This window comes from Bombina bombina, chromosome 11 (genome assembly GCF_027579735.1).
Source record: "Bombina bombina isolate aBomBom1 chromosome 11, aBomBom1.pri, whole genome shotgun sequence".
NCBI lineage: Eukaryota > Metazoa > Chordata > Amphibia > Anura > Bombinatoridae > Bombina > Bombina bombina.
Window position 1 is genome coordinate 156,801,792 of NC_069509.1, and position 27,328 is coordinate 156,829,119.

At 38.6% G+C, this 27,328-nt stretch overlaps 1 protein-coding gene across 1 annotated transcript in view; it reads left to right on the top strand.

Annotated features, from left to right (window-relative positions):
* BAIAP3 (BAI1 associated protein 3) overlaps positions 1 to 27,328 on the top strand; it is a 537,315-nt gene that overhangs the window by 387,224 nt on the left and 122,763 nt on the right. Inside the window, exons 17-20 of the mRNA XM_053695302.1 lie at positions 984 to 1,040; positions 4,992 to 5,089; positions 15,390 to 15,441; positions 24,153 to 24,301. Of these exons, the coding sequence (XP_053551277.1) occupies positions 984 to 1,040; positions 4,992 to 5,089; positions 15,390 to 15,441; positions 24,153 to 24,301 (356 nt within the window). The remainder of the gene's footprint in view (positions 1 to 983; positions 1,041 to 4,991; positions 5,090 to 15,389; positions 15,442 to 24,152; positions 24,302 to 27,328) is intronic.

Below are 27,328 nucleotides of genomic sequence, written 5' to 3' on the forward strand. Positions count from 1 at the left end.
TCTTAGGCAGGGCAACGTCTGTTCACTGAGGCTTGGCTTAAAGGGTGTCTTATAAATCATCTAGCTCGCAGGAGGGCATATAAAAAAGTTGATGGAAGACAGAGGGAAACTAATTACAAGCACTTTCAGTGGCATAAAAATATAACCACAAATAACTAAATGTTAGTTACAAAGAGACAAAAGGCCAATATATTTGTAATTAATACCTGCTCACCATATTGACAGATTCCTTTAAAGGAACATAATACTCATAAACTAAATCTCTTGAAAGGGATGCAGCATAACTGTATAAAGCTGACAGGAAAATATCACCTGAACATCTCTATGTAAAAAATGAAGATATTTTACCTCAATATTTCTTCAGCTCACCAGAGTAAGTGCTGTGTAAACAGTTTACTTAAGCTGCTGCCAAGCTGCAAGTTAGAAAAAAAAAATAACCAATCTGAATCAGCAGTGCTGAGGTCAAGCTTTGCCTTTGCTGTGATTTCATGAGATTTCACTGAAATCTCATGAGATTTCATAGAACTTACTTAAACTGAATAGGAAAGTAACATGACTGTGCCTGCACATGACAGATGCATACTCCCTAGCAAGTCCTGGGACAAGTATCCTGACTGGTTGCTTAAAGTCTCTTTACAGTGGGGTGTGAATATTTAGGAAATTTTGAGGTAAAATATCTTACGTTTTTTACATAGAGATATTCAGGTGATATTTTCTAGTCAACTTTTTACAGCTGCGCTGCATCACTTTTATGTACTTCAACATGTCAACATGTAGGTATAATGTCCCTTTAATAGTATAATAAGAAACCTTCACATGAGATACAAGGATAATGGCAAGTGATTATTTTCAATGACAAGGGGCTTTGGGCCAGAGGTAAATAATTTGTATCCAATTTTTTTTAAACTAGATTTGTATTGTTTTCCATCACTACTTCTGGAGAAGCTCATCATATTGATTCGCTTAATTTTCATGTTTTTCAGAAAGGCACATTGGAATGGTACGAGAAAACATATGCCTGTCTGAAACCAGAAGAAAAGGTGCGTTTTCATGTTATTTTTCTGCCCTACTAACAATGTATGCAAACATGCATTTTATATAATGTTGTTTAACCCCTTAATGGCCAGCGACGTACAGGGTACGTCATGGTCATTAAGGGGTTAAAGGAACATAAAACCCAAATGTTGTTTTTTCATGATTCAAATAGATAATGCAATTTTTATAGACTTTCCAATTTACTTTTTGTATGTAATTTGCTTAATTTTCTTGGTATCCCTTGTTGAAAAGCATAAATATATAGGCTCAGGAGCAGAAATTTACTACTGGGAGAAAGCTGCTGATTCGTGGCTGCCTTTATATATACCTCTTGTCATTGGCTGATCTAATGTGTCCAGCTAGCTCCCAGTAGTGCATTGCTGCTTCTTTAACAAAAGATACAGAGAGAATGAAGCAACGTTGATAATAGAGGTAATATGAAAAGTTGTTTAAAATCGTATGCTTTATCTGAATCATGGGGAAAATGGTTTTTATGCGCTATTAATTTATTGCTGATGCGTAAAAATTGTGTTTGAGCCACACTCATTAGAGAGATCAGAAAGCAAATTTCAAAGCCCTAGGTTAGTTGGTTCTCTTTTCTTCAAAATGCAGCAAATCAAATAGTTTAGGTTTAGTAAATTTGCAGTATTTTAAGAATCTGCTTTGTTCGTGCCATAGACAGTGTCTTTGTTTGTGTTAAACCTAAACTGTCACCAGATATTCAAGTGACACCGCTTCTAGCGGGGTGCCGGGGGGGGGGAGGGGCAGCTATACAGCTGCTCTGACTTTGCAAGGAGTTTTTTTATACATACAATAGTTTAACAGTAGCAGAGCTATACACTTGGGGAGCCAAGAGACTATAGTACATAAAATAGCCTAGGTAATAATAGCTGGCATTGCACAATTTAATATATAGGCTATTCACCTGCCTATTGTGCATTTGCAGTAGCACCTATGGTCAGTCGTGGGCAGCTTGGTCAAGAAACCTAATTAAATAAACTGGTGAATATTACAAGCTCCAGCTTTTCTCAGATTGGTCAGATAGGTTGTCTGCCTTGTAAGTACATTGGGGTAAATGGGGGTGAATAAGAGTTAGCTTACCATAAAGTAGGTTTACTTACTCTCTTGTTCTCTCTGGATTCTCCTATTGAGCCAGATGCAGTACTTTGTATAGTTTATTGCTGTGGAAAATGTGTTCCCATAATTACAGTAACACAAATATATTTCCTGGTTTAAAGGGACATTGAGTATTATAAAATTGTATCCCCTTTAATTTGTTCTCACTTATCCATTTTACCTGCTTTAGTGAATTCAATTGTTTACAAATAACTCCTCTAACTATATACTGACATTTGAAGTAGCTACTTGCCTTGGGTATTCCCATCTGTACCAAAATTTCAATACTTACATATTGGATATAGAAACGTTATTTAAATACAACCAGCAGAAGAAATTTCACTCCCAGTTAGAGGTACCAGAAAATAAAAAAGATAAGATAACATATGAAAGCATTTCTGTGTATAGTATAGGGAGGTCCTATTTTCTTGCAAGGTCAGCCCATTTTAGTTGGCTATGGCTTCCAAGAACAAAATCAGCTATTTCATATACAAATATAAACCTAAAGGAACATTTTCTCCTACATGTTATACTATCTGCTGCTATAACAAGTCATTGGAAACATCTTAAATGGCATTAAAGTAAAAAATTATACTTTTGTGATTCAGGCAGAACATATAATTTTAAATAAATTTCCAATTTGCTTCTATTATTTATTTTGCCTCATTCTCTTGATATTCTTTGTTGAAAACATACCTACGTAGCCTAAGGAGCAACAGTGCACTACTGAGAGTTAGCAGGTGCACATATATCTTATTAGCTTACATGATGGGGGATATTAATCAAAGGTATGACGGACCTGATCCGACAGTGCAGATCAGGTGCGACAGACCTCGCTGAATGCGGAGAGCAATACGTTCTTCGTATTCAGCATTGCACCAGCAGCTCTTGTGACCTGCTGGTACAACGCCGCCCCCTGCAGACTCCCAGCCAATCGGCCGCCAGCAGGGGGGTGTCAATCAACCCAATCGTACTTGATCGGGTTGAATTCCAGTGATGTCTGTCCGCCTGCTCAGAACAGGCGGACTGGGTTATGGAGCAGTGGTCTTTAGACCGCTGCTTCATAACTGGTGTTTCTGGCGAGTCTGCGGGCCCTCAAGCTCCATTCGGAGCTTGATAGATAGGCCCTGATGTGTTCAACTAGCTCCCAGTAGCTCATGGCTTCTCCTTTAACAAAGGATTCAAAGAAAATGAATTAAATCTGATAATACAATTAAAATGGTAACTAGTTTAAAATTGTATGTTTCTTGTCCCTTTAAAGGGAAAACAAGTTTACAGTACACTGCCCCTTTAAGTAGTGATGGTGCTATTTTTTTTTAAATGATTTTTTTTAAACATCTGGGAGTCTACTCATGACAAAATATGGATAAGGGGGATTACAAAATAAAGCCAGGAACAATATGAGATAAAGTTCCCATCACCCATTATTTCAGGTACTTTAGATAATTACCTTTGGGTAGCTTTGTTAGTAATTACATTTTTTACTATGTGGCATTCCTCTTTTTTTTAATTCTTTTTAAAGATTTGGTAGATAATGGGCAATGCAATTCTTCTAAAAATAGATTGTATTTAGATAATAGAATAGAATGTTACAGAATGCTAATTTGTGATATCTACAAGATTCACTTAAAGAGAGTCCAGAGAGATGTTTGTTTTAAACAAAACAGCAGGCTTCATATTTAAATATTCATTATGCGTGTGTATGAGCATTCATGTATAGCTAAATTTACCAAGCTCATGTTGAGTAGAGGCATCAGCTAGAAGCAGAAATTCTCAATAAGAAGATGCAACATTCAGGAAGGCTCTTTATGTTTGACGTATCTTGCACCTCGCCGGGTCAAATCTTTGTAATAATTTAGCCACAATTTAGATTACAGATACATTTTGCTTCCATCCCAATACCACAGGCCTCTCATAATTTAATATATCTAGACCTCTATTACCGTGATTAATATGATGAGGGGGTTTAATTGAATACATTGAAAATGAATACTGGAAAACATATTTGACTGCCACAAATTCTAATTAGTCTCAAATTATCCAACAATATTGTGTAATTTACAGAAAATAGTATATAGCCTGATATTTCTTTAGTTTAGAAAGTAATGTCTTATACAATGCATAGTCATTTTTATAAATAACCTAGAAAAACAAAATAGGCAGCTGCCTAGGAGAATGGCAGCTTCCTGACTGTCTGAATATATCTATATATCTGTCTATTTATCTATCTATCTGTCTATCTATATACATGCAGTTTAAACAAGTAAAACATGGTGACTTCCTGATAAGTGAATTAAAATTTATTAAGTAAATTTAAAAGTCTCTTAAAACTGCAAGCTTTATCTGAAGTTTAATTTTAACATTTATATTGCTTTAAAGGGACACTGAACCCAATTTTTTTCTTATGTGATTCAGATAGAGCATGTAATTTTAAGCAACTTTCTAATTTACTCCTATTATCAAATGTTCTTTATTCTCTTGGTATCTTTATTTGAAATGCAAGAATGTAAGTTTAGATGCCGGAAGATTTTTGGTGAACAACCTAGGTTGTCCTTGCTGATTGGTGGATAAATTCATCCACCAATCAAAAACTGCTGTCCAGAGTTCTGAACCAAGAAAAAAGCTTAGATGCCTTCTTTTTTATATAAAGATAGCAAGAGAACAAAGAAACATTGATAATAGGAGTAAATTAGAAAGTTGCTTAAAATTGCATGCTCTATCTGAATCACAAAATAATTTTTTTGGGTTCAGTGTCCCTTTAAATAACATAATTGCTGATTTATACAACAGTGAATATGCTACTGTTAAGTAAAATGTATATATATTTGTTTTGCATATAGAATGATGTGGATCATTTAAGATGTCTAGTAAAGTTGGCTGATGCCGTACACGAAGATGTTGAGAAGAGTCAAAATGTGTATAACAAACTCTTTGTCAAGTAAGTCCAGAGATGTCACCCTTTACAGCTTGCTACCAAAATGTTGTGTCTAGAAGGTGGAGTGAAAACCATCACCTTGTTAAAATGCTGTTCTTAATTGCTTTTATAACTCCACACAATCACAATGTTATAAATCAGCAGCAATGCCACTGTGGTAATACAGCTTTTTACCCTTTTTTTCCAAAGAGGGCTCCAATGTACTATATTTTGCAGTCATCTCTGCCATCCAACTGGTCAATGTTTATATTAACCATAACTGTACCCTGGTATTAACCCAATTCTAGCCTAAATCATCTATATAATGTAGGATTGTATTTGGGTTATGTCAGTATTAAAAACATTAATAATATACCATGTCATATATTTTGTCAAGGTTCCTTGAAGTCATGCGAGTTACATAATAATAAATAGTATTTTTATAGTGCCTTTTTCCCAGTGGGACTCAAAGTGCTTTTTGAGCGTTCGCTATTGGAATTATCCAAATCGGCAGCTGAATAGTAATAGATGTTATTATTACCCAATTTAATGGTACACACGGAAGAATGAAAGCCTGAGTTGGCCCTGCCACTGATTTGAACCTGTGACCTTGGTTCTTTTAAACAGGCTTTTTTGTAGTCAGGGCATTTACCAACTGAGCTACCTCACCAGCCTTACACATAGTGCAATGCATATTATTAAAGGGACATGCCACCCACATTTTTTCTTTTATGATTTAGAATGAGAATGCAATGTTAAACATCTTTCTAATTTACTTATATTATCTAATTTGTTTTATTCTCTTGATATTCTTTGATGAAAAGCATATCTAGAAATGCTCACTAGCTGCTGATTGGTTGCTGCACATAGAAGCATCATGTGATTGGCTCACCATGTGCATTGCTTTTTCTTCAAATAAGGATATTTAAAAAATGAAGCAAAATAAATTATGGAAGTAAATTGTAATGTTGTTTAAATTTCTATTCTCTATCTGAATCATGAAAGAAAGATTTTGGGTTTAGTGACCCTTTAAAGAGGTTTCCTTTACACATTTTTTGTATCCTTGAAAATGTCTTATTGGTGAAACGTACGTTGAATTGGAACTTTGGACATGTTCATCACTTGGTGGAGAGGACTTTGTTTTATTCAAATTTTGCCTATATTACAATTTACAAACTGAGGATACCGAGTGAGAGTCTGTGTCTTTCGGATTGTGGAAAACAGTATTGTAATGGTCTTGTCACAATTGCTTAGTCTGTGCTGGTTAGCCCTTGTTTTTAAAACATTTTAATATGTATACTTGTATTGGACAAGCCTGTTCCTGGTGTGCTGTATTATCAGGATAAATATAGATTTGTCTCTCAACAAAATAAGATCTGAGTCTTAGCTCTAAAAAGTGTGCGTATATATCCTATAATAACTAACAGATGAACAACAAACAAACTGAACAAGAATCATTATAATTTGAGTGCATGGTGTTATATGTCCATGTCAGATCAGGAAAAAAAGTTAAAATCCAGCGCTATCCCCCAACTCACTGCCTAGTTTACAGGTGATCCCCTCTCCTAATGGATCACAAAGATAATGAAAACACACAAAAAAACAGAAAAAAATATACTAGCGCCCAAAAAGGTTTGGAGCTTTGTATATAATTATATATGTTTAAAGAGTTATATATATAAAAGAAAGAGACATTTTTTTAAAAATACAATGTAGTTTATTCATAAATAAGCATGACACAAATTATTAAGGACGTCCTTATTACATAGATGAATATGGTGTACACCGAAAGTGACAATAAAATCTTTCTAAAAAAACTTACTGAAAATGATAAATTATAGTCTTGATAGATTTGATATTCCAAAGGTTTTTAAACAAAGAGTGTTTGAAAGGATCTTTCTGATATCACAAAGGGGGTGTGTCCAAACACACTCGTAATGTATACTTTATTTCGTGTTGATTAAAAATATATCACCCTGCTTTACTGTTGCAATCTCTGTTTAGTTGATACACACATGTATTTTATCTCTGATACAAAAAGTGGGCAATACTTGTGGCTATTGCGACTTTTCGTAATATTTTCTTCTTAGTTCAATAAACTCACTGTGGTTCTTTCTTTGCGGGCATCTGCCCACTGCGGCTTGTTGTGGGATTTCTCAATGTAATCCAATACTTGCAGATACTCGCGGCTATTGCGGTTGGTAAACTATAGTTTCTTCTGAGTTCAGTGAACTCGCTGTGGTCTGTTATGTGCAGATATCCATCCACTGTGGCTTGTAGTGATATGTCAACGCGTTTCACCCAAAGGCTTTTTCGGAGTACATCATATTCATCTATGTGATAAGGACATCCTTATTCATTTATGTTATGCTTATTTATGAATAAAATACATTGTATTTTTAAAAATATATATTTTTCTTTTATATATATAGCACTTTAAACATATATAATTCTATACACCACTCCAGACCTTTTCAGACCTCAGATCAGACCAACTGCCTGGTAGCCCATCAGCTGTATATCAAAAGTAGGTCTCTGACTGGACCTCCAGTTAGGTGACCAGTATTTCCTAATATATTTTACCGGACAGATAGTTGAAATACTGGACTGTCCAGGAAAATGCTGGACACGTGGCAACCCTATAGATGCCAGTTTGGGATTCCATGATTAACAAGTAACTCCAGGGCATTGCTATCATCACTGGAACGAATACTCAGAGTGCCATATGGTAAAATTCAAGCAAGCAGATCACTTTGATTTTGCTGCCTTTATACAACATCCACCTATTGCCAAAGCACAGACTTATATATGATCGTGCATGTCACAACTTGAAAGTTCAAGTGAGCTGCTTTTTAGAATCAAGGGAATTGAGAGATTTTAAACCTTTCCATGATGTGCTCAATATAGTCTGCTGGATATTGAAGAGCTTTTTCAGATTCTGTACAAGTTATTTTGAAGAGTGTTTGAAGTTCACAACTCTAAGACGTCTTAGTCAGAACGGAATCTGCTGTCTCTACAAATGTGATGCCTTATGCCCTCTAAGCCTATGTATACTCTAGGGGTAAAAAATGCTTGTTATTTTAAACAGTGGGTTCTTCTTTTATAGCCTGTTTTCTTAGCAGGATCAAAAAAACCAGAAGCGCATGAGAGAAAAAACAAGTGCTTAACAGCATGCCCAGCTCTTATAACAAAATCTCAAGATGATATTTAAAAAGAGGTCCACATCATAGTCCTCGTCTAATTAAAACTAACGTTAATGTAATAATGATTAGGATGGTGAAATGTATGTATCTCCTGTAGTTACACTTCATGAGGAAGTGACAAACATAGTAGTGTATATAGTATTTATGCTGCCCTAGACACTGAGATATCTGTTTCTCCCCCTAACAATTTTAAGTCAAATTTGCCTCATATATATATATGTCACAATCGGATGCCAGTGACTCATGGAAGGGTCATACCCCCACACTAGAAAACCAGGAATCATTTTCTTGATGTCAAATTAATACATAAAATATTTGGAGAGCATAGAGGTGGCTAAACAAGACGTCATAGAACGAGCCTTTAAAAATGTGCTGTCCCCTGTAAACCTTGATGTTGTAGGCACACGCTTAGATGACCAAAACCAAAATATGCCCCGGTTACAGGCATCAAAACATATGACAGGCAGAAAGGAGATGGGTAAGGGCAGGGCCACACTTGGTCCCTGGGCATAACATATTTGTGGGCACCCTCAGCCCAGTCCCTTATTCCCCTCCCCCTGTATGCACTGCCCCCTGTATGGCCGACACCTGATCCAACAATCAGTGTGTCCTGTATAAGGAAAAACACTGTATATAGTACACTTCCTGAAACCTTAAAGGAACAAAAAAACTATTTTTTTCTTTCATGATTCAGAAAGAGAATGCAATTTTAAACAACATACCAATTTACTTCTATTATCTAATTTGCTTAATTCTTTAGCTATCCTTTGTTGAAGAAATAGCAATGCACAAAGGTAAGCCAATCACACTAGGCATCTATGTGCAACCACCAATCAGCAGCTACTGAGCCTATCTAGATATGCATTTCAGCAAAGGATATCAAGAGAATGAAGCAAAATAGACAACTGAAGTAAATTAGAAAGTTGTTTAAAATTGCATGATCTTTCTAAATCATGAAAGAAAACATTTGGGTTGAATGTCCCTTTAAACACTTACTTTTAAACTAAATACAGGAAACACAATGTACCTTCTCATACCCTCACCCCTGATAGTACAAGCCCCCCTAAGCACAGGACAGGTGCTCCTATCGCCCAGACCCAAAGGGGAGGCCTGGTTAAGTGGTAATGTACAATCTAGTGTAATCTATGCTCCTTTTATGTTACACAGTTTTCCCCCTTATAGGGCCAAATTAATAGTGGAGCACTAACAGTTACGCTCGAACGATATGGGGTTCATCAGGGTGTTTGCACGCGTTGGGTTTTTTGCTCGTATTACAAGTTGGAAGTAAACGTGATCGCTTTAGCACTAGAATCATTACTGCGTCCTCAGAGCTCTGGTTAACTGTTTCACAAAACAAAAAGTGTCACAAACACAACAAAAATACATTACAAAGGCAGGCATATAAACAAATAAATACATATGTACACAACATATATATAGAAATAGACAAGTGCATTGGAGCCCTTTGCTAACAAGTAGATGAAAACATGTAAAATCATATTTATGCAATATTAATTTTTAATAAAGTGTTATACTGTGTATTTACTGTAAATATTTCACATTCCAATGTTCTGCACATAGAAGAATATGTTCTATGTATTTATAAATAGATATTCCTATATATAAATATCTGTATATATCTATACCTATATATATTCATGTGTGTATATATATATATAATAGATATTAGGGTTGCACCGATACCGATACTAGTATCGGTATCGGTACCGATACCAAGTATTTGCATGAGTACTTGTACTCGTGCAAATGCACCGATACCTAAACCGATACCTCCACTTCCTACCCATATGCTATCTTCTGAAGTTTTTTAAAACTGCATGTTCCCATTTCATTTTAAACTGGAGTGGAGACTAAACTAAAAATTGCTAATACAAATTGCTGTTAATTGTATTATTGTAAGAGAGATCACTGTACCTGATTCAGACAAACCCCTAAAGTACTGGTCAGTTAATAAACAGATTTCCAGCTCTGGCTAAAATGGCCCAAAAATATCTTTCTACCCCATGCAGTAGTGTGGAAAGTGAAAGACTGTTCTACTTAAGAGTCGAACCTCCATACAATGTCAGATTGATGTGATATAACAGCCCTACAACCCAATTGTATCACCCCTTTAAATTTAATATTTTATTGTAATATTTTTTATTTATAAACATGTTCTGTAAACTTTGTGACAAATAAAACTGTTTTATTATTTCATAATGTATTTTGAATTACAGTCCTTTATAATTATAAAGAAGGAATCTTAAATAATTAGTATGTATTGTGCTTGGTAAACTGTCACATGACATTAAAAAAAAGTATCGGTAATTGGTATCGGCGAGTATTTGAAAATCAGTATCGGTACTTGTACTCAGTCATAAAAAAAAATGGTATTGGTGCAACCTTAATAGATATAACTAGATATTTGTGCAAAATACTATATATATATGTGTGTGTGTGTGTGTGTATTTAATAATAGAACATAGTCTGCTAGGTGAAGAACATTGGAATGTGAAATATTAAAGGGACAGTCTACCAGAATTTTTGTTGTTTTAAAAGATAGATAATCCCTTAATTACCAATTCCCCAGTTTTGCATAACCAACACAGTTATAGTAATACACATTTACCTCTGTGATTACCTTGTATCTAAGCCTCAGCAGACTGCCCCCTTATTTCAGTTCTTTTGACAGACTTGCATTTTAGCCAATCAGAGCTGTCTCCATGGTAAATTCACGTGCATGAGTTCAATGTTATCTATATGAAACACGTGAACTAATGCCCTCTAGCGGTGAAAAACTATCAAAATGCATTTAGATTAGAGGCGGCCTTCAAGGTCTAAGAATTTAGCATATGAACCTCCTAGGTTTAGCTTTCAACTAAGAATACCAAGAGAACAAAGCAAAATTGGTGATAAAAGTAAATTGCAAAGTTGTTTAAAATTGCATGCCCTATTTGAAACATGAAAGTTTTTTTTGGACTTGACTGTCCCTTTAGTATTTTCATGTCGGGTTAGCGCACGAGTAGGGTGTTACAATTTTCCACTTTTTTTGCTCCATTGAGTACGTGAACACACATGTGATATTCTCAGTTCATCTTTTTACGCATGTCGGGTTAGCGAGCAAGTGATAACTTTTTACTTTCAACTTGTAATACGAGCACAACCCAACGCCTGCAAAAAGCTTACTTCTAGCGTAGTTAGTGCTTGAGCGGGAGCGTTAAATAATCTGGCCCATGGTGTCTTGGAGAGAGGTTACACTGAAGTTTAAATTTCAGGCACATACCTTATACCTTATAAATAAAAATGGTCTCATCTTGTGAAAGATTTTGATTGCAATTTATAGAAAAATCTGTGAAAAGGGCAGAAAATAAATGGATACACATATCTTTATTGTACATATATGCAGTACAATGTAACAGAAAATACCCCTTTACTTTTTGGTGCCTGGCTAAAAGGCCTAGCACGTTTTAAAAGTTTGGCACCCATGAACGGGCAAATAACTTCACCCTTGAGGAGCTGCCGCCATCTTCCATGGGCTCTGTAACTCAGAGGAACAGTTGCCATCATTTCCTCTGAGGCTACAAGAAAGTCCCTGAGCAAAAAAGCCAGCAGGATAACCCTGACTCTCAGCTGTTTTTAAGTTGTTAATTCTGCATAGTGAAGCTTATTTCCAGGGGAAATCAATGCTTGCTTTGGTTAAACCCAGTTACGGATGCAAGCGTGAAATGTTCTATATATCATTTGCATACCTTACCCAGAGTTCCCTGGTTCATTGGCGATAACATAGTTTACTTCTGTGGCAAAAGCAAGCAGGATACTTACCTAGATGTTGTGTTTTTTTACCTTTTTTAAATGGAGGATTTTAAGCTTTACTATAACTTAAATGTTTATTGATTTCGCCATAGACATAAGCTTCACTAAGAAGCAAATCAAACCTATCTTTGCTGATAAGAACTATCAATTTAAAAACCGCTGTCTATTTAATTGATTCCTTGAGGCCAATTTAACAAAGGTCTTGCGGACAGTGCGGATCAGGTCCGCAAGACCTCGCTGAATGCGTAGAGCAATACGCTCTCCATATTCAGCATTGCACCAGCAGCTCACAAGAGCTGCTGGTGCAATGCCGCCCCCTGCAGATTCACGGCCAATCGGCCGCCAGCAAGGAGGTGTCAATCAAACCGATCTGATGAGACCGCTGCTACATAACTTGCGTTTCTGGCGAGTCTGAAGACTCGCCAGAAACACGGCCCTTCAAGCTCCATTCGGAGCTTGATAGATAGGCCTCCTTGTCTTTTTAGTGTCACCCTGTCCTTGTCAGCAGAGAAATGTGTGTGATAGCACGTGGATAATTATGTCGCTGAGGTGTGTAGGGAAAAATGGCTCTGGACGTAGATAAATATGGCTTTAGTTTAAAGGTTAATATAATGACTCTCTAATACAACATAAATTCTGCATTGAATTATGGATTCAAAACTAATTAAGACTTGCCTTGAAAATAATGAGTGACTACTAGTCTTTCAGAAGAGTCTATAGATATGAGATTAGAAACATAATTATCTCTCTTGAAGTCCTCTTACCTTCTGCTTGATAGTGCTAAAAGGCTTAGCTGCCTCCGACATTTTCCACTGCATTTCTAGTGCTTGTTAGCATGAATGCATGCGGTATTGTCTACTGATATGTGGGAGGTACCATGTATACTGCAGTATTAGTTGTACATGTATACGCCTTACAAATTCAAATGTCACTTTAATTTAAACACCTTTTCCTTTACTTTTTTGTTTCTGAAATTTATTTTCAACATCTTTTATTGTTGCTCTTTCACAGACAATTTTTGACTTCACTGTTTCTTTAAATAAAGATTCCTGCCTGAATCAAGAGTAGATTGGTTTGTGCATAGGAGAGACAAAGAATATCCTGTATAATTATTACATTGATTGGCACTACAGCATCAATATTAATATTTTATGTTCCAGGAGAAAAAGAAACCACCTGGTACTACCTTCCATTATATGTATTTGGAGTTACACACAAAAACGAAAAAAGATAAGGGAATTTTCACCTAAAAAACGATTTGATTAATTTACTATTAAATCACAACCAAAATTTGGTCGCAAAGGAGTTAAGAAAAAAGGCCCAACAGTAAACCAATGTATGTAGGTGACAAAATAAACCTTACAACGCCCACCCATGAACAAGTAGGAATAGTCAAAAATTAAACAAAAAGTGACCGGTATAGCTCAGCTTCCCCAAGAATCCGGGTGATATCAGATACCTCAGCGTCAGGTGGGGTTGCTCACTGGGCTGAACATTGCCCCCTCTTCCCACCTCCGCTGATGACACTCAGCCACGGGATACATTTGACTCCACCTCCATTCACGACACCACCCACAGACCCCTGAGACTCTCCTCATGGGCCTCCCTCACTCAGTCCTCTGCCTCCTGGCATCGTGCATGGATCTCTGCAGGGTTTTTGTCCTCCAAAAGTATTTTTTCAGGACCTCCTCTGCTTGCCATAAAGCTACAATGAAGGTAGGATGATGGGGGTGTCATCCTTTCCCACTACTTAATCCTGATTTTGAACTTTAAATCTCCCTCCCCCATTCAATTTTCCTGCTAGAGCATACCAAAATATGTTCAATGGCACTGATACTCCCACAGCACATGGAGATCCCTGACAATATGTTGAGGGGCACATGACCCGCAGATCCCTGTGGTTACACAGTTTTATAACAGGGGGAAGGGACAAACCTTACCTTAATAAATAGGTTACAGTGCAGCCTGTTGCTATAAATTCAGGGATGTGGCAAAAAATGCTCCCCATGGCACCAATGTTTGTGATCCTGACAAATGCCACTTGGATCCCTTGGTTTGGGGAGTCAGTTTGCCTGAGATCAATGGGCAGCAAATATGTTTTGCACTTTTTTATTAATCAAATAATATATGCGAGTTTCAATAGCTTTTTTTATTGAGAAAGTATGTGTATATTTGTATCCATGAGGCTCCACTCATGACACACTGTGACTCCACCTCCATTCACAATGACTCCACCCACAGACCCCTGAGACTCCACCCATGAGCTTCCGTTACTTAGTCCCCTGCCTCCTGGCATCATGCATGGATCTTAAAAACAAAATAGATTCAAGGAGGGCGCTAAAACGCTATAATTTTTTTACTAATAATTACATATTCAAGCTCACATATAATTATCAATTTGAAACTGTAGTCTTAAAAATGTTACAATTTAATCAAAATATATACTGTATTTTTTTTTCCATTGTCTTGTTATGCCAGCTGCATAGCATTACATATATTGGAGATGTTCCTTTAGGTTTATTCTTGCAATTAAAATAGCTGGTTTTGCTAATTGAAACCACCACCCACTATAATATATAGCAAGAGAGAGATAAGATAAAAAGATCAGCTCTTCCTGTAATCTCAGCCATTTGAATAAGCATGTTCTGCAGAACAATGGGTGGTGGTTTTAAATAACGAAACCAGCTATTTATCATACAAAAATAAACCTAAAGGTACAATTTCTCTATACATTTAATACTGTGCAACTGTTATAATAAGTCATTGGTAACACATTAAGGGGAAATACATTTTAATGTACAATGTCTAATTAAAGGGACTATAAAGTCAAAATGAAACTTAAATGTATTGGATAGAGCATGCATTTTTAATTAACTTTCCAATGTATTTCTATTATCAATTTTGCTTAGTTCTCTTAGTATCCTTTGTTAAAGAGTAACCCTAGGTGATCTCAGGAGTGGGCATGTAGCGATCTGGCAGCAAAGTTTGCAACAATGTTTATAGCAATGTTACACATAAATACCAACAGAACAAAGCTAATTTGATAATAGAAGTAAATTGGAAAATTGTTTAAAATTGCTCTATCTAAATCGTGTATGTTTAATGTTGATATTGCTGTCCCTTTAAGCATACCAAGCCTAGGTGCTATCAGCATGCATTGATTTTGGATGGGAAAAAGGATTCATATTTCCAAATTCTACATAAAGCTCAAAATCCCAAAACTAAGCTGCAGATTTTAAAATTCTGTTTCTGTGTTTAGTCTTTGCAATAATAAGCAATGCAATATTTTTTTTGTTCTTTTTCTCCAGTATCGTCAAAGTGGATTTCTTCAGTATCACATATCGGCAACTAGAAAAACTGGTAAGGCTAAATATTATTTGTGTGATTTAGCAAAAGATGGACCGATAACTTCACATTTGTGCCAATAAATTGGGTCAGTGTTAAAAAAAAAGTATCCCCCTAAGAGGATATTAAAGAGACAGTCAGTTTTTTACATATTTGTCAGCAACAAAACACTGTATTGTGCACAAGCTGCATACAAAAACTGTTTAAAATATTTTAAAACTAATTTAATTTCTAGATTTTCACAAATTTCCAATTTGCAAGTCCAGAGCTGTCCAGTGGCAGACGTATTTTGAGTATATTTACCTGAGCTCTTTTTCTGTGGCCAATCTGCAAATAAAAGAGCTATGTTATATTTTTTGTAAAACCTTCTTTGATGTAGTGAGCTTAAAGGGACACTGAACCCAATTTTTTTCTTTCATGATTCAGATAGAGCATGAAATTTTAATCAACTTTCTAATTTACTCCTATTATCAATTTTTATTTATTCTCTTGCTATCTTTATTTTAAAAGCAGGAATGTAAATCTTAGCAGCCAGCCCATTTTAGGTTCAGCACCATGGATAGAGCTTTCTTATTAGAGGCTTAAATTTACCCACCAATAAGCAAGCATAACCCAGGTTCTCAACCAAAAATTGTCCGGCTCTTATGCATCACATTCTTGCTTTTTAAATAAAGATTACAAGAGAAGAAATAAAAATTCATAATAGGAGTAAATTAGAAAGTTGCTTAAAATTGCTGCTCTATCTGAATCATTAAAGAAAAAAATTGGGTTTAGTGTACCTTTAAATCAAGTCTAGTGAGTAGATGCTAGACTGGGTGTAACAAAATTATTTAAAGTAATTTTAGGTTGACTAAAGCATGTGTTTCCAATGCTATTGACCTAATCATATATCTCTATATAATTACATTTTAAGGGCTAGATTACAAGTGGAGCACTAATTTATTGCGCACCCGTAAACGGGCAAATTACAAATAAGCGCTTCATAAATTAACCTCTGGATAATTTTTAAAATAACCCCCAATTTCCCCAAAAATAATGTTTTCTCTTGTAAGGTGTATCCAGTCCACGGATCATCCATTACTTGTGGGATATTCTCATTCCCAACAGGAAGTTGCAAGAGGACACCCACAGCAGAGCTGTAATATAGCTCCTCCCCTAACTGTCATAGCCAGTCATTCTCTTGCAACTCTCAACAAGCAAGGATTACACAGATGAGGTAACTTCAGCGAGAGAATGGCGTGCAGTTTATTCTGCTATCAGGTATGTGCAGTTATAATTTTTTCTAGAGATGGAAAACACTAGAAAATGCTGCTGATACCGGATTAATGTAAGTTAAGCCTGAATACAGTGATTTAATAACGACTGGTATCATGCTTACTCCCAGGGGTAATACCCTTATGATATTTACAATATAAAACGTTTGCTGGCATGTTTAATCGTTTTTATATATGCTTTGGTGATAAAACTTTATTGGGGCCTAGTTTTTTCCACATGGCTGGCTTAAATTTTGACTAGAAACAATTTCCACTGTTGTAGTATAAAAGTTACAGTTGGTGCAGTTAAAATTACAAACTGTGACATCCAGCTTCCCTCAAAGGCCCTCTGAATGCTATAGGAAACATCTCTAAAGGGCCCAAAGGCTTTCCAAAGTCGTTTATTGGGGAAGGTAGGGCCAGAGCTTGCTGTGGCAGTTGGTTGTGACTGTTAAAAAACGTCTATTTCGTTTTTTTGATCCGTTTCTTGAACTAAGGGGTTAATCATCCATTTGCAAGTGGGTGCAATGCTCTGTTAGCCTATTATACACACTGTAAAAATTTCGTTTGATTTACTGCATTTTTTCACTGTTTTTCAAATTCTGACAAAATTTGTTTCTCTTAAAGGCACAGTACCATTTTTTATATTTGCTTGTTAACTTGATTTAAAGTGTTTTCCAAGCTTGCTAGTCTCATTGCTATTCTGTATAAACATGTCTGACATAGAAGAAACTCCTTGTTTATTATGTTTAAAAGCCATGGTGGAACCCCCTCTTAGAATGTGTACCAAATGTACTGATTTCATTTTATGCAATAAAGATCATTTTCTGTCTTTAAAAAATGTATCACCAGAGGAATCTGACGAGGGGGAAGTTATGCCGACTAACTTTCCCCACGTGTCAGACCCTTTGACTCCCGCTTAAGGGACTCATGCTCAAATGGCGCTAAAGTACATCTAGGGCGCCCATAGCGTTTACTTTACAAGACATGGCGGCAGTCATGGATAATACACTGTCAGCGGTATTAGCCAGACTACCTGAACTTAGAGGTAAGCGAGATAGCTCTGGGGTGAGACAAAATGCAGAGCATACTGACGTTTTAAGAACCATGTCTGATACTGCCTCACAATATGCAGAAGCTGAGGAAAGAGAGCTTCAGTCAGTGGGTGATGTTAATGACTCAGGAAAGATACCTGATTCTAATATTTCTACATTTAAATTTAAGCTTGAACACCTCCGCGTGTTGCTTAGGGAGGTTTTAGCTGCTCTGAATGACTGTGATACCATTGCAGTGCCAGAGAAATTGTGTAGACTGGATAAATACTTTGCAGTGCCGGTGTGTACTGATGTTTTTCCAAATACCTAAAAGGTTTACAGAAATTATTAATAAGGAATGGGATAGACCAGGTGTGCCGTTCTCTTCCCCTCCTATTTTTAGAAAAATGTTTCCATAGACGCCACCACATGGGACTTATGGCAGACAGTCCCTAAGGTGGAGGGAGCAGTTTCTACTATAGTAAAGCGTACTACTATCCCTGTCGAGGACAGTTGTGCTTTTTTTTTTTTAGATCCAATGGATAAAAAATTAGAGGTTACCTTAAGAAAATATTTATTCAACAAGGTTTTATCCTACAGCCCCTTGCATGCATTGCCCCTGTCACTGCTGCTGCGGCGTACTGGTTTGAGTCTCTGGAAGAGGCTTTACAGGTAGCGACTCCATTGGATGACATACTTGGCAAACTTAGAGCACGTAAGCTAGCCAATTCTTTTATTCTGATGCCATTGTTCATTTGACTAAACTAACGGCTAAGAATTCTGGTTTTGCTATACAGGCGCGCAGAGCGCTATGGCTTAGATCATGGTCAGCTGACGTGACTTCAAAATCTAAGCTACTTAACCTTCCCTTCAAGGGGCAGACCCTATTCAGGCCTGGTTGAAGGAGATTATTGCTGATATCACTGGAGGAAAAGGTCATGCCCTTCCTCAGGACAGGTCCAAATCTAGGGCCAAACAGTCTAATTTTCGTGCCTTTCAAAACTTCAAGGCAGGTGCGGCATCAACTTCCTCTAATAATAAACAAGAGGGAACTTTTGCTCAATCCAAGACGGTCTGGAGACCAAACCTGACATGGAAAAAAGGTAAGCAGGTAAAAAAGCCTGCTGCTGCCTCTAAGACAGCATGAAGGAACGGCCCCCTATCCGGGAACGGATCTAGTTGGGGGCAGACTTTCACTCTTTGCCTAGGCGTGGGCAAGAGATGTTCAGGATCCCTGGGCGTTGGAAATTATATCCCAGGGATATCTTCTGGACTTCAAAGCTTCCCCCCAAAAGGGAGATTTCACCTTTCACAATTATCTGCACACCAGATAAAGAGAGAGGCATTCTTACACTGTGTACGAGTCCTCCTAGTTATGGGAGTGATCCATCCAGTTCCAAAAAAGGAACAGGGACAGGGTTTTTACTCAAATCTGTTTGTGGTTCCCAAAAAAGAGGGAACCTTCAGACCAATTTTGGATCTAAAGATCTTAAACAAATTCCTCAAAGTTCCGTCGTTCAAGATGGAAACTATTCGTACCATCCTACCACTGATCCAGGAGGGTCAATATATGACTACAGTGGATCTAAAGGATGCTTATCTTTACATTCCGATACACAAAGATCATCATCGGTTTCTCAGGTTTGCCTTTTAAGACAGGCATTACCAGTTGTAGCTCTTCCCTTGGGATTAGCTACAGCCCCAAGAATCTTTACAAAGGTTCTAGGGTCACTTATGGCGGTCGTAAGGCCGCGGGGCATAGCAGTAGCCCCTTATTTAGACGACATCCTGATACAGGCTTCAAACTTCCAAATTGCCAAGTCTCATACGGATGTAGTACTGGCATTTCTGTGGTCGCATGGGTGGAAAGTGAACGAGGAAAAGAGTTCTCTATCCCCACTCACAAGAGTTTCCTTTCTAGGGACTCTGATAGATTCTGTAGAAATGAAAATTCACCTGACGGAGTCCAGGTTATCAAAGCTTCTAAATTCCTGCCGGGTTCTTCATTCCATTCCGCGCCCTTCGGTGGTTCAGTGTATGGAAGTAATCGGCTTAATGGTAGCGGCAATGGACATAGTGCCGTTTGCACGCTTACATCTCAGACTGCTGCAACTATGCATGCTCAGTCAGTGGAGCGGGGATTACACAGATTTGTCCCCTCAACTGAATCTGGACCAAGAGACCAGGGATTCTCTTCTCTGGTGGCTATCTCGGGTCCATCTGTCCAAAGGTATGACCTTTCGCAGGCCAGATTGGACAATTGTTACGACAGATGCCAGCCTTCTAGGTTGGGCTGCAGTCTGGAACTCCCTGAAGGAGAGGAGTCTCTCCTTCCATTAAATATTCTGGAACTAAGAGCGATTTTCAAGGCTCTTCAGGCTTGGCCTCAGTTAGCAACTCTGAGGTACATCAGATTTCAGTCGGACAACATCACGACTGTAGCTTACATCAACCATCAAGGGGGAACGAGAAGTTCCCTAGAGATGTTAGAAGTTTAAAAAATAATTCGCTGGGCAGAGATTCACTCTTGCCACCTATCAGCTATCCATATCCCAGGTGTAGAGCACTGGGAGGCGGATTTTCTAAGTCATCAGACTTTTCATCCGGGAGAGTGGGAACTCCATCTGGAGGCATTTGCACAACTGATTCATCGTTGGGGCAAACCAGAACTGGATCTCATGGTGTCTCGCCAGAACGCCAAGCTTCCGTGTTACGGATCCAGGTCCAGGGATCCCAAGGCGACACTGATAGATGCTCTAGCAGCGCCCTGGTCTTTCAACCTGGCTTATGTGTTTCCACCGTTTCCTCTGCTCCCTCGACTGATTGCCAAGATGAAGCAGGAGAGAGCATCAGTGATTCTGAAAGCACCTGCGTGGCCACGCAGGACCTGGTATGCAGATCTAGTGGACATGTCATCCTTTCCACCATGGTCTCTGCCTCTGAAACAGGACCTTCTACTTCAGGGTCCTTTCAACCATCCAAATCTAATTTCTCTGAGGCTGACTGCCTGGAGATTGAACACTTGATTTTATCAAAGCGTGGCTTCTCCGAGTCAGTTATTGATACCTTAAGACAGGCACGAAAGCCTGTCACCAGGAAAATTTACCATAAGGTATGTCGTAGATATCTTTATTGGTGTGAATCCAAGGGTTACTCATGGAGTAAGTTCAGGATTGCTAGGATATTATCTTTTCTCCAAGAAGGTTTGGAAAAAGGATTGTCAGCTAGTTAAGCGTCTGGCAGATGTTCCAGACGTTCAGGCATTTTGTCAGGCTTTAGTTAGAATCAAGCCTGTGTTTAAACCTGTTGCTCCACCATGGAGCTTAAACTTGGTTCTTAAGGTTCTTCAAGGAGTTCCGTTTGAACCTCTTCATTCCATAGATATCAAGCTTTTATCTTGGAAAGTTCTTTTTTTGGTAGCTATTTCCTCGGCTCGTAGAGTCTCTGAGCTATCTGCCTTACAATGTGATTCTCCTTATCTGATTTTTCTTACGGATAAGGTAGTCTGCGTACCAAACCTGGGTTCTTACCTAAGTTGGTATCTAACAAGAATATCAATCAAGAGATTGTTGTTCCATCCTTGTGTTACACAATTTGGACGTGGTCCGTGCTTTAAAGTTTTACTTACAAGCTACTAAAGGTTTTCGTCAAACATCTGCTTTGTTTGTTGTCTACTCTGGACAGAGGAGAGGTCAAAAGGCTTCGGCAACCTCTTTTTCTTTTTGACTAAGAAGCTTAATCCGCTTAGCCTATGAGACTGCTGGACAGCAACCTCCTGAAAGGATTACAGCTCATTCCACTAGAGCTGTGGCTTCCACTTGGGCCTTTAAAAATGAGGCTTCTTTTGATCAGATTTGCAAGGCGACGACTTGGTCTTCGCTTCATATTTTTTCAAAATTTTACAAATTTGATACTTTTGCTTCTTCGGAGGCTATATTTGGGAGAAAGGTTTTACGGGCAGTGGTTCCTTCCATTTAAGTTCCTGCCTTGTCCCTCCCTTCATCCGTGTACTTTAGCTTTGGTATTGGTATCCCACAAGTAATGGATGATCCGTGGACTGGATACACCTTACAAGAGAAAACACAATTTATGCTTACCTGATAAATTTATTTCTCTTGTGGTGTATCCAGTCCACGGCCCGCCCTGTCATTTTAAGGCAGGTAATTTTTAAATTTAAACTACAGTAACCACTGCACCCTATGGTTCCTCCTTTCTCGGCTTGTTTTCGGTCGAATGACTGGCTATGACAGTTAGGGGAGGAGCTATATTACAGCTCTGCTGTGGGTGTCCTCTTGCAACTTCCTGTTGGGAATGAGAATATCCCACAAGTAATGGATGATCCGTGGACTGGATACACCACAAGAGAAATAAATTTATCAGGTAAGCATAAATTGTGTTTTTGTTTCCTTTTTTGTATTAAAAAAATTGTAGCATAATTTAAAAAAAAACCTGCACAAAGCAGTTTTATGGGGTTAAAGTGTGCGGGTGTGGGGTGTTAGAAGAAAAAAAACGTCACTGAAAAGTGTTTACATAGCGCTGTAGGGTGACTGTGTATTCCCTATAAATATATATGTATATGCTTATATACGGTACATATATATTTGTGTTAATATGTTTATATACAGATATACATATATATTTACACTTTGCTGCCCTTTGCTGCGCAACTTACTCCCTTCACTCTGCTTGGTTCACAGACGTGTCTGATGGCATGAGAACAAGGCTCAAGCGCACAAAGCTTCCTTGCAAGGCGAACATGAGGTTGCGTTTAAATTACGCCTAACTTGTAATGCTGAGTGAAGCAAAAATATCACACTTGCGTAAGCACAATTTTGCACTAAATGAGCAACTCTTCAGCACACCTACATACAAATACAGACCAGAATCCACAGAGAGTGCACAAGAGTCGTGTGAGCTGGTAAAGTGGAGAGCAAGAAAAAAAATTAAAAAAAAATACAGAAGCGATTTTGGGGCCCTTTATCCTTACTTTGGACAACCTAGGGTTAACAGATATGTCACTGTGTTTTTGTTATGTGTTTTTAAGGGAGAATATTAAACTTTTAACGCTGTTATGCCGTTCTATTCCGTCATAATTATACTGGGCTTTAGACCCGTTATGACGGAATAGAACGTCATAGCCAACGGCTGCCCTGAAGCCTACTGCGCTTCCTGGATTTGATCGCGGTCTGGAGGGCGTTCCTAGGGTTATAGGGACGCCCCCCAGACCCGATCCAATAATTGAAGTGATTTCAATTTGTCTACATCGGAACAGTTGTTCCGATGTAGACACTTTAACCCCGGCAGGAAAGGGTTAACATATTTTAATGCTTCCATTTGTAATCTCCATTGGATTTCTTTCTTTCTTTTTTTTTTTTTTTTTTAATTCCATTAAAAGGAAACTGTACTATATTTTCCCTTAATATTTTCCCAATTACTTGTTTTACCAGCTACATAATGTCAAATACATTTTTTTAATTTAATACAATTACATTTATTGGAAATTGCTCCTATAGGTTTATTTTTGCATTTGGCATACTTGGTGTTGCTCTTTAAAATCGCTGATTCTAATAACAAAGGGCTAGAGTACGAGTGGCGTGCTAACTGTTGCGCACAAGTAAAAAGGGTTTTATTGCGGCTGTATGCACGCATTGACTGTAGCGCTCGTATTACAAGTTTGCATTGCTGGGAAGCATTGCGTTCACAAGAGTGCACTTCCATAGGCTCAATTGAGAGCCTTGTTCTCATGCCGTGAGACACGGCATAAGAAATTACGCAGCGCAGGGGGTTTATAGCGCAGCAATGGCAGCAATTTGTAAATATATATGTTAACACATAAATATATATGTATTTAAGCATATACATATATATTTACTGGGAACACACAGTTCCCATAGGCTGCAATGTAAAGGCACCCCACACCCGTCAACTTTAAAGCCCCAAAACTGCCTAGTGCTGTTTTTTTTAAATAAAAAAAAACTATAATGCCCTCTATTTTGAGGGCTTTTGGGGCACTTTTATAAAATTAATCAGAGATGTAATCTCTGGTTAATTTTCGGAGCCCTAATTGCTACCGCAATCTCGCAGTAGCAATAACCAGCCACTTGAAATAACATGGTTATTTATTGCTCCTATAGTGCATTGCTGCCTTTTCAAAAAAGGATTCCAAGAGAATGAAGCAAATTAGATAATAGAAATACATTGGGAAGTTTTTAAAAAACAAATTGTAAGCTCTATCTGAATCAAGAAAAAAAAACATTTTGGGTTTCATGTCCCTTTAAATAGAAGCAAACTAGTGTATATCTGTTCAAACAGAAACCAGTAATCAATTCTTAATAATCAAATAATTTGAGATGTTTGAATTGTCAGCAAACTGATATGCCTGTCATTTGTTGGCTATGTAAAATAATATCCCTTTGAACAAAGATTTTCTTTATTGCAGGTGGCTGATGACGTTAGCGCTGCTATGGAAGAGCTACGAGGATCAGAGCATGAAAGCCCGCACATAACACACGCAATGGGAGAGGCTTTGTTCGAGCTTTATATCACTTTAAACGAGCTGCGGAAGTTTAGAGATTACTTACCACTAAAGTAAGTGCTGTATTTTCTTGTTATCATTACATATTTTTAATCTCAACACTTAAAGGGATCACACCAGAGAGCAGCTGACTACCTTTCTGGGTTATAATATTTGGAATTTTATTTTTGCATATGTTTAATAGACATAAGAAGGGCAAAAGCTTTTAATCCCTTAAGGATTGTGCGGTCTCGCTGCCAGCGGCGGGACATGCACTATTAGTAAAAAGAAAACCCTTAACGACTGGGGATGTGCATGGTACTTTGTGGTCATTAGGGGGTTAATATAATGGTTATAAACATCATCTATTTTATATATACATCTGGGCTTATTTATATATATCTATATCAACAAAATGTAGAATTACCGGAATCTGTAGGATCCTGACAAGCCTGCTACTATAATAGCGCTGCATGTTTTACAAATAAGGTCCTATGTGTATAGTAGACCTATGCTGCTGAATAACCCTAATCCAAAAATACACTATTCCCTAAGTGTATGTGATTGGAATATAAACAAAATAGTTATAGAACAAAATCTGGGTAAGCACAACAGTTCTCTAATAGAAAGAGTTCATATAACAGTTCCAAAATTCAAGTAGAAAAGGAGAGTGCACTCCTGTGTGTTGTATTCAAGATGTGAAAACCCCTTCAGGGATCCTACTTACTTAGAAAAACCTCAGTCATATTAAGTAAGACCCGCATGTAAATGGAGAGCCAGGCATCTATGGGTTAAATATCCTTCTTGTCTCTGGTTGCATGGTAGATCTTCTGCAGTGCTTATGGTAGATCTTCTGCTTATGGTAGATCTTCTGCTTATAGTAGATCTTCTGCTTATGGTAGATCTTCTGCATATGGTAGATCTTCTGCATATGGTAGATGTTCTGCATATGGTAGATGTTCTGCATATGGTAGATGTTCTGCATATGGTAGATGTTCTGCATATGGTAGATCTTTTGCTTATGATAGATCTTCTGCTTATGGTAGATCTTCTGCATATGGTAGATGTTCTGCATATGGTAGATGTTCTGCTTATGGTAGATCTTCTGCTTGTTTCCCGTGATGTGGGTATAACAGAAGAAAGAAATGTTGAGAAAGAAGGCAAAATAATAGTGTAATATTGTTTAATCAATCTCAAAAAAATAATAATACAGTAACACACTCAAATTCCCTCCCTCAATATATATTATGTAATCAGAGCAAACAATATCCTTAGCCATAGGAGTCACTCTAGGGTGTGTGGGGGCTACCGAATTGTGATACAGAATTAAAAGGTCAATCAGAGTCTATAAAATAAAAGATTTCCCTTTCTCTATTTACACCCACTCTTACCTCATATGACTGGGGTTTTCTGAGTAAGTAGGATCGCTGAAGAGGATTTTACAACTTGAATGCTGTCTCTCTCCCCCTCTCTTTTGTGCTGTCTCTCTCCCCCATCTCTTTTGTGCTGTCTCTATCCCCCTCTCTTTTGTGCTGTCTCTCTCCCCCTCTCTTTTGTGCTGTTTCTCGCCCCCTCTCTTTTGTGCTGTCTCTCTCCCCCTCTCTTTTGTGCTGCCTCTCTCCCCCATCTCTTTTGTGCTGTCTCTCTCCCCCATCTCTTTTGTGCTCTCTCCCCATCTCTTTTGTGCTCTCTCCCCATGTCTTTTGTGCCGTCTCTCTCCCCCTCTTTTTTGTGCTTTCTCCCCCCTCTCTTTTGTGCTGTTTCTCTTCCCCTCTCTTTTGTGCTGTCTCTCTCCCCCTCTCTTTTGTGCTGTCTCTCTCCCCCTCTCTTTTGTGCTGTCTCTCTCCCCCATCTCTTTTGTGCTGTCTCTCCCCCATCTCTTTTGTGCTGTCTCTCCCCCTCTCTTTTGTGCTGTCTCTCTCCCCCTCTCTTTTGTGCTGCCTCTCTCCCCCATCTCTTTTGTGCTGTCTCTCTCCCCCATCTCTTTATGCTGTCTCTCCCCCCTCTCTTGTGTGCTGTTTCTCTCCCCTCTCTTTTGTGCTGTCTCCCCCCCCTCTCTTTTGTGCTGTTTCTCTCCCCTTCTCTTTTGTGCTGTCTCTCTCCCCCTCTCTTTTGTGCTGTCTCTCGCCCCCCTCTCTTTTGTGCTCTCTCCCCCATCCCTTTTTATGCTCTCTCCCCCATCTCTTTTGTGCTGTCTCTCTCCCCCTCTTTTTTGTGCTCTCTCCCCCTCTCTTTTGTGCTGTTTCTCTCCCCTTCTCTTTTGTGCTGTCTCTCTCCCCCTCTCTTTTGTGCTGTCTCTCTCCCCATCCCTTTTGTGCTGTCTCTCTCCCTCTCTTTTGTGCTGCCTCTTTCCCCCATCTCTTTTGTGATGTCTCTCTCCCCCATCTCTTTGTCTTGTCTCTCCCCCCTCTCTTTTGTGCTGTCTCTCCCCCCTCTTTTTTGTGCTGTTTCTCTCCTCTTCTCTTTTGTGCTGTCCCCCCCTCTCTTTTGTGCTGTCTCTCTCCCCCTCTCTTTTGTGCTGTCTCTCTCCCCCTCTCTTTTGTGCTGTCTCTCTCCCCCTCTCTTTTGTGCTGTCTCTCTCCCCCATCTCTTTTGTGCTGTCTCTCTCCCCCATCTCTTTTGTGCTGTCTCCCCCCCCCCTCTCTTGTGTGCTGTTTCTCTCCCACTCTATTTTGTGCTGCCTCCCCCCTCTCTTTTTTGCTGTCTCTCTCCCACTCTCTTTTGTGCTGTCTCTCTCCCCCATCTCTTTTGTGCTGTCTCTCTCCCCCATCTCTTTTGTGCTGCCTCTCTCCCCCATCTCTTTTGTGCTGTCTCTCTCCCCCATCTCTTTTGTGCTGCCTCTCTCCCCCATCTCTTTTGTGCTGTCTCTCTCCCCCATCTCGTTTGTGCTGTGTCTCTCCCCCATCTCTTTATCCCCCCTCTTCTGCTCTCTGTCTCCGATGTCTCGGCAGTCGGCCACGCCCGACCACGCCCACGCCGCACCCGCATGCCCACGCCGCGTCCGGCCAAGCCCACATCACATCCGACCACGCCGGCCACGCCCACGTCGTGCCTGGTCACGCCCACGACGCATCCGCCGGCCACGCCCACCGCGCATGACA